General features: G+C 36.5%; 1 protein-coding gene across 1 annotated transcript in view; it reads left to right on the forward strand.

Moving 5' to 3' along the window:
- Window positions 1-12,985, forward strand: part of LOC149791190 (uncharacterized) — a 61,317-nt gene that overhangs the window by 9,221 nt on the left and 39,111 nt on the right. The window contains exon 4 of the mRNA XM_089971316.1: window positions 292-468. Within this exon, the coding sequence (XP_089827442.1) occupies window positions 292-468 (177 nt within the window). The remainder of the gene's footprint in view (window positions 1-291; window positions 469-12,985) is intronic.

The following is a 12,985-nucleotide window of genomic DNA, read 5'->3' on the forward strand; positions in this document are numbered from 1 at the left end:
CGATCTGTATTAAAAGCCGAGACAATTGTATATTTTACCACTGTGAAATAATATTCACGATTGAAATTGACTGGGATTATTGCGTATTAGACGCTCTTCTAAAGGAAAATCCATTTATTTAAAGAAACTACAAAACAATGAAAGTTTTGTAAATTTTAAAATGGCACTATCATTGGTTAAAATGCTCAATGTATGAATACATTTTTCCAAGGCTTTTTGTAGTTTTATGATTGAAAATTGTGTGAGTTTTTAGATTTGTAAGCATAACATCCACATTGCTTTTTCCTTCAGAAAACTTCAGACGTAGTCCGTCCGGAGGCAACTTTAGTTGATCGTATGAACTGGATTGAGATAGGACAATTATTGCAGAGCTTGAACATGAATGACGTAACATCAACTGAAGACCCTAGACCAAAACTAAAGCAGATTTTGTTCAGTGGACAGAGAGTTGATTCAACGAGCATAAAGGTATGATATCTCACTCACATGTTAAAATCATGTTTGTATTATCGATGGACAAAACTGAAAATATATTCATAATAAATTATAAAGAAATCTAACAGTCAAAATATATTGTGGAGTCTTAATGTAGTGCTCAAGATGTATTAAGAAAATTTTTTGAATATTTCATTTTAGTTGAATATGATTATGATACGTATTTAACCATTACAATATATTTATAGTCTCACCTGTTAGGATTATGCAGTTTTGGATCAGGGCATGTTTTGATACCCAGTAAAAACGTGGTAATGAATAGTTGTATAGTAGGTTAAAATAACAAGAACATTTCCTCATCTAGTCATTTCTTTTACTCTGACTTTTTTTCTTAAAATTTGATTCTTACAATCAATAGTACAATTATTTATGTTTACAAGCAATTGTATGAAATCATTATAATTTCTAACAAATTGATTTCAACAATACTATGCGTTATCGGCTGAATATAGTGATTATGTTCAAACTCAATCATTTCTACTTGTTTAATTTTATTTTATCTTATGAAGTATTAAAATGTATTGTCCGTCTCTTTTTTAACCTAACGTATTCCGAATAGGTACTTCTGCTTTATTTCATGAATGTAGTGTTAAAACCAAATATGGGGGTGATTGACAATCAAAGTAAACTTGCTTTAACGTGATCCAGATTCTTTTCTAATAGAATATTTGATTGATTAATTTACCGTTTACAATTCAGAGAGTCGGTTTTTCATTATTCGCAATTCACTTCTAATGCAATGTAAGGTTTTAAATTGCCATTACTTAAAATATCTATTTTCCATTTACTTAAAAACTTGTTAAACCTATTTGTGTATTCATCAATAAATATTTGTCCATACAATGACAGGGAATTCCGATTCCGAAGCTCCCGGTTAATTGGTAAGGAACCAATTCATGTATAATCTTCCCATCTGCCAAGAGATTCTCCAAGAACGTCCCATGTTCGCAAAACCCTTTGTCAGAAAGGTTGACCCCTCACTCATTGTAATTAAGTACCATCCAATGATCCAGATCATCATCCACAACGTGACCTGTTTACACAAAACTAACAGAGTTCGATGACTCCCTTTTACAGAGAGAAATGCAAAGACTGATCGGTTATATAAATCACACAGAAAAATAATATCAGAGAAAGATATCTTCTATATAATTTGGAGCTGATTGTTTAGTATTCATTTTTTGTAGAAGCATAACATTCATCAAATTACAAGACCGAAACATCTGAACCGACGGACAGACCAATAGGCAATTTATTACATATTGATAGCATTTGGACCTGTTAACCTCCCTGAGGTAAAAATAAATGAAATCATATATGAAAAGTGAATAGGGCTATCTGCTCTTTTTTATATCAAATACATTTTAAAATTAATTAATCTTGAAGTTGCTATAATAACAAAAGACTGTTATAACAACCTTAACTATTGGCTAAGTTGTGAGGCCATATGGCTTTCATACATTTGATCCTTAACCTTTGAAAATAAAAAAATAGCAAAATGTGCAAAATATTAGACTCCTAATAAATAGTTTTAAAACAAAAAACCACATGATTTTTATCCAACACAACACTTCAAAATTAATATTCTAAATGCTATGAAACTAACCAAGGTCTCTGATAGGAAATAAAGTATAAGCTATATTGAATTTAAAAATGAGGACGTTTAGATCGTGAAACGCTAATGGACAAATGTATGTGTAAAAGCTCTTTAATTTTAGTTTAAACATATTAATTGTCATAATATGATATAATGCTATGACACAAGTTCAAGTAACTTAATTGGCCCCTGTTAATTATATAGTATAGGTTGATTTTAATTTATTTCAGCATGATAAATGAGTAGTAAATATGAATATTGAAAAACGATTGAATCGAGAGGTACCGATGTGATAACTCTATATTATCCTTGGCTTATCGAGCATATATGTATGTGCGTAGGGTTTGTAAATTTAATTCGATGCAGCGGCAAGCTACCACATCCAAAAAAAGTATGTTGTTTAAATTTGAACAATGCGCCTACTTGATCGAAAAAAGGTGAAAAAAGGTGAAAAAACAATTTCAATGGACTGTTAGATTAGCACTTTTCCAGTGCTGGTCCATGTTTGCACAAATACCGTTCGCTCAAATACACATGTAATGGCTTCCCTCTAAGTACATATTCATATGTCTGTGTTAAACTTACAAAGTCTCCATTTTAAGTTATTGTCCCACCGTTTTTGGCCGATAGAGAATGTTTTTCATAAATTACAAAATGAGATCAACAACATTCAATTATTTACAATGAATTATATATATTATGATTACTGCTGACTCATTTCAAAAAACATAGGAGTGAACGGAACGGAAAAGAAATTTGATATTTATTACAAGAAAATACTTATACGCGTCTTTAAAATGCATCTTTCAGTAAGTTTTGCAAACCAGCTAAGTATAGATATTGGTATATAATAAGCATTTATTATCAAGCATATCAAATGCGAAGAACATGTGAAAGTTTCCACGTAATACGAAATTTAATTTCATGCAACAATACATTAAAACAAGCTTAAAATGTTCCTTCGAAAGCATGGCTGATGCCGTTACGCAATCTTTAAGATATATCATGAGCTATAGTGGCAGTAATATATCTATTTTCTTCTATTTCCGTTTAACAGTTTGCATTTTGTTTCCAACAAGTATCATATAAGCCCTAAATAAAATTGGGAGGAAGCTATCGCTATCATCATTAGTTGAAGTCTAAGTAAAATATTCAGTTCGTCAGTCAGTATTTTCTTTTTTATTGTAGATTCGAAAGGAAATATTCTTAATTCTACCAGTATGCGAATGGTAGGGTAGAATATAATTTTCCAAGATGCGTTTAGATCTTTTGTCTCGCAATTTTGAGAGATACACATCAAGAATATCCAAATAATGATACTGAAATAGTAGTTACTCTTGTTTGACTTGTCCGAAATCATTACAATAGACTTACTGGTCATTATTATGAGCACCGATGCATTTTATGTCTCTCTTCCTTACAGTTACGCTTAATTGAGAATAAAACAACGGCTTATCAGGGTGGCAAATTGTTCCAATTTTATAACGAATACATCAACTTTAGAATTCTAATAATATGTTGGAAAACATATTGAATGCTTTGAATATGCTAATATAAGCTTCGCTTTAAAATCAGGCACCGCTTGTATAGGCCCCTTTGAAACTCCTATTTAACACAGATTGCTATATCAAAACATTACAGTCACTTTTCTCTGTCAATTTGGTGTTAGCAGCAGTTAGGGGCTCACTAGTATCACGATCAACAATAAGAATTTTGTATGGTTTATGATCTGCATTATTAGGTGCATCTTTAATAAACGTCATTGCTGGGCCACCTATTCTACCCCAAAATGCATCACATCGCACATAAATCTAGACGTGTCCTGCATTTGCCGGTCTGTTTTAATAGACGTGGGTCTCTGGCCGGGTATTAGTCATACTCAAAATCTATTTTACGTCCATCCGCTAAGACAGGTTCGTACAAGTCAAATGCAAAATCAGAGTAGCCTTTCTATAGACATTATTGAGTTTTTTTTAATACAACTCATATTTTCTGCAATGTTCCATTCCCGATTGCCACACTTACAGGCAATGAATCTAAGAATCGCTATTGAGTGGCTTTATTAATGATTTTACTAACCGCTGCAGGAATATATTCATTGGACGGTACCTTAAACGTGTTTTATGGTCCTCGAGTCACTAATAACTTGAATACGTCTTTAAACGATTTAACCGCATTTGACCCCCAGTTGATTCATCCGATCAACAGCAGTACCTTTGATTCTCTGAACAACATGCACTGCAACTTGTTCAGCTGTTGGCCAAAGACTTTTGGTGCACCTTTAAATAATCTACGAACAACGTTGCCTAGACCAGTTACATAATTCAATACGTCAACGGGTTTCGTCATCAATAGTGCACAGCGCAGATCAATAGCAAGCCCTTCTTGATATACAATGATATAATTGTCATGTGTTGACCGATTATTGGTGCTACTGACGCAATCGATATCAAAGCAACAATTTCCATTGTTGATGAAAAGAGAAACAGATTATGACCTTGAACAACACGCCTGTTGTTTTAGACCTGCCTTCATACTACCACTGACAGCGTCGCAAGTTAAATTCATCTTTGTTGTTGACGCAATGTTTACAATATTAGGCACAATATGATTTCCCGCGCTTTACATGGCTTAACATGTAAAACGTCCTTAGGACAACTTAAACTGATCGTATTTACCACCCTGCAGATTATATTGAGGTGACGGGACTGAGTGTGGGCTCATCGGCACGTATGGAGATTTTAGAATAATTGCTGAGAACCAAATTGATTCTACGTCAAATATTTTACGTGATCGATTTCATGCCATATACGCCGGCGTGAAGTTCAATAGTATTTCAAGTGGCCCAGTGTCTGCTGAAAACACAAATAAATTATTTGCTGGAAGACCACCAAGCGATTGTGACCGGATATTAGGTTAACTAGTAATAAAATCTTAGCTACGAGATTGTAATCATCGAGATAACTCTCTGGGTTGTATTCACAAAAGCCTCTTGCATCACACCGTATGTTTCATGTAAGACGCGTAGTGTCACACTCATTTCAGAAATCATCATCGGTGAACCAACATCGTTCGTTGTATCAACATATCCATGTATCAAAGAGCGAGGTGAATCTTTGCCCATGATGAGATTAGTGAGGCAATCGCGGTCTCATTAATGACTTTAGGCACATTGTTTACCATTTAAACTGATCCCACAACTGTTTCCAATCAATCCGCGAGGTCCTTAGGGTTCACACAAACCACGAAAGCCTTCTTGTTGTTTTGGTTGTTGCAATGGTATGGGTTCAGCAGGTTTGTTTTTTGGTGTCGGTGAAGCTAGGCTTTGATTTTATTGTCGCCGAAAACCAACTTATGATTGATAATGGTTAGTGCAATGTATCAACGTGCCAATACATATCCTCGTTCAGGCTTGGCTAATGTGAGTAAGTGAGCCTGTTAGTAGCTTCTCGTGGGTCGGTGGTTCTTCCCGGAGTTTTCCATGGTTCTTTCTCCACCAGTTATACTGGACGCCATAGATAGCCTATCTTGTAATGAAAATTGCGTTAAATCTTACGCAATAGCAACACCTTATCCTAGTGGTAGATCTGTATTTGCAGTAATAACTTGCACTTCCTCTCTTACAAATGCACGGCTGGGATGATTTAGACCATCAAGTGAAAATGTCCACAATATGTCTTGGAGTATATGTCAGTTCCGAAATCATGAATGAATCCACGGACCAACTTGATCAGTTGCATACTGTTGTTTCCCAACTTCTAAAACTCCGGGTGCATACAAATACCGAACAAACATGCGTCCGATGCCACTATAGCCTCATTTGCAATTTTAGTTAGTAGTGATGACCTAATAACCTTTCTGCAAGAGTACGATTAACTCTTTGCCGATGTCCGACCAATAATCGCACAATGTGTTTGGTCAACATCACGGCCTCATTTATCCGAATATTTATTTGCCTTGATCAGTTTGCAACAATCATAGCAATGTGAGTGGCCTTCGTATAATGTCGATCTAGCGCATCTGTAACACTTGCATAATATTGTGATGACAACGGCATGGCCTTTTTTATGTTCCAGTCACATCGAGAATGGTTAGTACATATTTAAATGTGCACAATCGGGCTTGTCGAGTACGGACACGATGGTGTAGAATACATATAAAATCTGCTTGATGTATTTCACTCGGTGTTCGCACATCACTGTCAAATATTTATTGATACTGGTAAATAAATATGCCACAGCGCTTGTTTGGACAACCATGTTCGTGACCTTGGCTACATTAACTAATTGTTCAACGGCGGCTTCATCTCTCCAGTATCCTCGTCGACTGTAGTATATTGTTGATACTATCCGGCTTTTGTGTCCATGGTTTGGTTGTATTTTTAATATTGGTACAACGTTAACTTTTAATCACTGGTGTTACTGCCCAATGCAATATTGCCTTTTATTCTTCTTCTGACGACCCATCCTGCGATTTGGTATCCCTGTGTTGGATTAATCGCATTCAAGGCATTACTCAGATCCACGGATATCATCAGATGCTTTATAAGCAATGTCATGTCGGTAACATGCAGTCTTGGGTGGTTATTATATTAAAACCGTGTATCAGTTCTGCATTAATTATATCTAGAAAGATGATTTTCACGGGATATATACTCCATGGTGTATCTGGTAACTTTGCTACTACAAAACCATATTCGGCTTTCCTTGTAAATGTGAAACATTTTGCTAAATAAAAACGTTCCCGTATTCGCTTCACCTATATTACGTGTTTGAACTCGATTTGGATTTCCGTTACGTGTTTTGTCGTGACTTGGCATACTTTATAAAGACATGATCATATTATATGACAGTTATTCAATGGTATCACGCAAAAGAAAATTTTCAGATACTCTTGGCAAGAGAAAGCAAATTCCGTTATTGACATTCTTCGCAAACAAGACGTAAACACTTCAGACATAAGAAGTGAGCAATGTTTTCAAACACATATCGTGCACTAATAATTAGCCCTGCTTGATCAGAAAAACCACAACTGTTTCTAAATATGGTTGAACGTCATTGCGATAGTTTGTTCCTGAGCTACGTTTTACGTCATTGCGGCATCGGCTGATAACCAACCGTGATATAATGTTTTAAAAGATATTAAAAAAGAGGTGAGTAACAACAGATCGTTGCGAAGTGGTAGCAACGCTTCCGATGATTCTCTTTTCGAACATTGAATAATAATCCAGCATTAAAATTTTTATGAAAATAACAATAATATTGTGGTTCATGAAGATGTGATGCTTGAAAATCAAATCAATCGCCTACAAGTATTTTCACGAGGTCGGCATGAAACACATATTGATTTGACTCAACGACACGCACATGTGCTAAAGGTGTTCATTGGTAAATGTAACATGCTAATTTTATATTTCGTAGCCTTGACACGCATAGTCTTGGAAATATTCGTTGAGTTTAGTCTGGTGCAGACCACATGTTGGATACATTTCGTGATGTGTCTGTGCTGATTACTGGACTCGTATAGTTCTTTCTTTATTGATTATACTATACTTGCAGTCAAGGGAGTAAATATCGAGCTTTTTAGGATGCGCTAATTTAACGATTAAAACCAAATCGCATAAAAAATGTATTGCAGTAATACCACATATGAGTGTAGAACCCGACAACGTGAAGCTACTTACCAACATCTAGAAATGATTCATGTTATGATAGAAGACCTCATAAAAAGTCAAAGATATGTTACAGTCCAGAACTATAAACTCTCATGGTGGGGTTTGAACAAACACATGCACAATTGATAAGACCCACAAAATAAATCATCGAGCATACCTAGGACATTATAAAAGTTACAAATGCCAGAGTACAACAAGTGGCATCACTTTCTAGAAGAATATATGAACCTGGTCCAGTTTGTAGAAAAGCTATACGTACCAAGAATATGAAAAACACATGACAAAAACATGCAAAGCTTATTATCCGCTTGCTGGAGATGGTGACAGAAGTCAAGAAAAAAACAAAGATGTCAGAGAACCTGAATAATCACTTTCTCCACCACCATTCAAATGCGGGTCGCTGATGCATACACCAAATTAAAATTGCAATGACGAATGTCACCAGTAGATGAACAGCAAAACCTCCTTACGTGCATATATATTAATATACCTCCATCTGGACAGATTTAGCCATAAAGAACAATCAAATAACATCAAAAATGTTTGAGTCAAGTGGACATAAATGGAACTTATTGAGTCTAAAATATATCTCAAGGTGTTTAATTCGTATCATTCTTATAGTAATATACTTGATTTGTGTGAAATAAAACTCCGGATGAAACTCTTCAAGCCGTATAAAATTGTATGGGTGTCCTGCATGAGACAGCAGAATATAAACCAGTCCGTAAGTGACGACGGCAATAAGAATAGCGTGTGTATCCACTAACTTGTGATACTGCGACTGAAGGATATTCGGATCGACGAGTATTACCTCCTACAACTGAGTCAAACTTATAGTACGATCAAGCAGCAGCGCCTCAACGAAATCTTACGTCTTTACCAGTAAACGTTTCACGGAAAAATATCAACAAACAAAAACAAGAACATCCTGCAACCTGCACTTCCTCCAGCAACACCAAAACGTATACAGCAAAAAGTAGAAGACGAACAATCTGGCTTAGACGGGAACAGGTACAACAGTAACGCCGGCAATACACACCAAAGAAAAGATTAGGAACCTGGGGAACTGTGGAAATACTCGTGGCTCAGTTCGTGCAGGCAACGATGCAACAGGGGTCATTAATGAAGCCATATCGATTTGAAAACAACTGCTCACAAATGATTTTACTGACATATACACTTATCGTGCACTGATGCATGAATGTGTTCAAGATATTCATGATATATACGAAACCGATTAGGAGTCCTAAAAACAACTGGGACCGTGCGTTTGCTACGTAAAATCAATGATCCAATGCAGCAGATGGTTGTAAATACAACCCAGAACATGACATTAATGATCATCATTTCATCCACAAAGCAACAATTCAGGTGATGTTGTATGCACCTCTGACTTCTGGCGACTCACGCACACTTAAGATTGCACTAATATCGTTGCGACTGGATTGCAGTTAGCCTTATATCAGATCCCAACCGTTTTTCGGTGTGAACACGAACCATTTTTTTGTGTGTTTCTAGCCGATATTGGCGCGTAGTGGCATACCATTTAATTTCCCACTTGCATGTACGCTAAATATTCAATCAATGAAGAAATTCAGCGAAGAATTTCGGTGTTGACTGGCAAAGACTCCAAAATTTATATAAGTTTCCATGAGCTCACACTCACTTCTTTTATCGCCATGTACTCTCAGACGTATGCGGTTGAACACGTCAGCACCTATGTATTTGCAGTGCTATAAAAATCAGCTGTCACATATTTGCATTTCCAATGTGGATCAAGAGGGACAGGTTGTTGACTTACCGGGATGAAACTTGGTAACACAACTATACTCTATAGATCAACCTGATATTTTATAATAACAATGATGACTAGTGCTTAGATGTGCAAACAAAAACGTACATAATATAGAACTGGGATTTGTGATGTTTTCTTTGGGTTATTTGCGAGCACACCAAACGCATCCACAACCTGGTGTTAGCGCGTTGCAAACGTCGCTAAGCTAGTCACAATATGAGTTGTAAATCGTTGCTAAAAGTGCTGTTGTGGATCGATTGAAACTAATGCACTCGCAGGCAGCTCAGTAACCTTGTGATTGAATACGGCGATTAAATACCAAATGCATCATCACCAAAAGACATTTACCGTTGCATAAACATTGATAGAATCAATGTTACCTGCAGTTAGTAAAATTATTAAAGAGGCCACTCAACAGAGATGCTCAAAATCAACGACTATAAATCTGGCAATAGGGAGTGGATTTAGACTTGGTTGGCAAAGCCGTCAAGAAAATAATTATGATATAAGTGGAAAGAAGAAATTTCCCCTATGGGTCAGTACAACTATCGATTTCTTCCACCATTTGACATGGGTGTGTCTGTGTTAGTGGAAGAAATCAAGAACGACTTCCAGTCTTACTCATACCCAGCAAGAGATCACACTTATTTAAAACAAGAATTGCAAATACAAGTTACATCTAAGTGTTTCCTTCGATGTGATGCAGTTTTGTTAACTGACGGAAAACTGGCACAAGCCGACGTCGACGATTACCCCGCCAATGCTGAAGGGGGATTTGTTAACTATACAATGGCGTTCCCCAACAAACATCGGACTTGCCAGATATACCGATGATTGATTCTTAAGAATAACCCCAATGATGCACTTTTGCATGGGTGTAGTGCTGCTGGTAAAGATAAGTTGCCAACGCTTACTTTGTAGATGCCTGTGTATTCCCCTCCAACAGGCTTGTTATCTTCTTATGCATCCGGGAACCACTTCAACGTCTTTTTGCACATCATTCGGACCCACACAGTCAAACATATATTGCATGACAATTTAATTGTTAAATAAGTACCCAGCATTGTCTTAATGAAAGAAACAAATCTATGTCAAAATGTAAATAAAAATAATAGTCACGATCGTAGCAAAATGATATTTTACACATTGGAAGTGATCGAAAGTTCTCTTTGCGGTTAAATGGTAATCAAGAACCTTCTGAAGAAATATGGCTTCATTATGAAGAGGCCACTCCTCATATTGCACGATCAGGTGACGATCTGTAATCGTACGTTAACACTGGTCTGCAAATGTCACAATAATACTTTCGAACGTTGTACCCGATTTGCTGCATTTCATTAGAACATTTGGAGTTGTTCAGACAGTCTATCATAGATATATATACTTGCATGCAGGTGTACCTGCCTCTGATGCTAATTACAAATGTTATGCTATTGTTATTTCTGACAAACCGTTGCTGTTAGAAGGTGCTGGTGGCCGAATTAGGGTGATAAATGCATCTTTGGAAAATTTATATTTCTAAACCTGTTACGTATTTTAATAATGATATCCTGCCATGAACTGAGATTCGGTCTTAATGATAATCAGCTAGAGAAAATAAAACACGCAGTCAAAAGCAATTGTGGGGTTGCACTAAAATTTCCTCAAGCAAAATTATCAGGAAATGTTATTGTGTAGTTGACACAAACACAGATGACTTAGTTTAATGCGGCCAAGTACACAAATAAATCAGTGATATTAAACTTATCCAAGTTTGAGGTGGAACAAATGCAAACGCCGGTGGAATATTTCCTTCCTTGCAGAAATTCCAGCATTGTTGACAACCACGGCTCCAGGAGTTGCAAAAGCAGTAGTAGTAGGCTCTAGGGATTGTATCAAGAACGGCTTTGATAAACGTTGTAAGTGACCGAATCAAAACAGAAAGAGCCCTTCTCTTACCAGGGACAGTTCGTTGAATATTCTTGGACAATCGCAGAAGATCGCTCCGTTATTTACTCACGATGAACTTGCATACGCGAAACCGATATTGTCAATCTGGATTCATCAATGGGCCATGCGACTCACTGGGTCTTATACACGGAAACACCTCAACTTAGTTTGTAGTTTTACTCGTACGAACTTGCACCACCTGTTCAAGTTGTTAATTATTAATCTAGGTAAACAACCGCTATTTCATTCGACTATGCAAGTACAAACAGTTGCACAGACCGATATGCGATCATCTTGATATTGCGGCGTGGCATGGACTGGATCATTCACAAACACCTCAAGACACTTATTAAATTGACACTAAAGTACCTGTAATGATATACAACATTATCTAATAATATTTATGGATGCTACTCAGCTTGGCGTCACGGTGCTGATGTAGATCGAATCTGGTTTGCCACCAAAGCAGATTTGTCTCAATTTCTTTATCGTGTTTTGTTGGTCTCAAGTCCGGTGATATTTTGATCAAACTAGCAAATTTAAAACTTACATCCGGACATTCAGGAAATTGTCAAAACCAAAGGCTACTCTATGATAAAGAACATGGCTGAGGTCACCAAATGTGGTGGAATCAGAAACAGTTGTGGGTCGGTTGCGTTTATCTAAAACTGTGATGGTGCTACTAATTAACCACCAAAACTACTCGTGGATCAGCAAATCGTTGACAAACAACGAACATTGTGGATACTTATATGTCGGGAATATTAATAAAAAAGAAGTGAAAGAAACTACGGTAAAAATTTTAGCTTTAAAAATTGGTAACTCTTTTCACAGCAATTGCTGAACATTCGTTTGACAGACCTAAACGCCAAATCTTAAAGATGCGCGAGTCCGGAACATATTTATTCATCCTCACTGAAACTACGGGTGCATGGGGTTGATTGATAATATTGATACATAATCAGTGGCATAATGATAATAACTTTGTACCACTAATACAAATGGTTAATAGGCCCAACAGTGCCATCATCGTTGGCCACTAGAGATGAAATTCAGTTTGAAGCACACGGCATTTATAAAGACGGTCCCTTAATCGTCTTTGGCATTTGTGTTTTGATTATTTTTTATCATTATTATCAAAGTAATGGAGTCTGATCGTCGTGATAAATTTACTACAGACGTGATGTTGGTCCAACTGGATCACTCAAGCGAAGTGTTTTTGCTATCCCCGCATACAAAATTAAAATTGATAAATATGTTTCAATCGCGTGTAGGGGCTCACTATATCATGGGGTGTGGGGTGTGGATAGAATATTGGTGTTAGTGGACCCAAAGGGTACAAATATGGCAAAACCGGTATTTTCATACTAAAGGTGATTATAGAGGATGGCTAAATTACCGACATCAAATCCTACCTCAGCAATCTTAGAATCATATTCAACAATCGTTGCACTTGTATCTGATCCAGGAGGACCAATTAACAGTGCACAAACTG

Source organism: Sinohyriopsis cumingii, chromosome 9, assembly GCF_028554795.1.
Source record: "Sinohyriopsis cumingii isolate HCF-2022 chromosome 9, ASM2855479v2, whole genome shotgun sequence".
Taxonomy (NCBI): Eukaryota; Metazoa; Mollusca; class Bivalvia; order Unionida; family Unionidae; genus Sinohyriopsis; species Sinohyriopsis cumingii.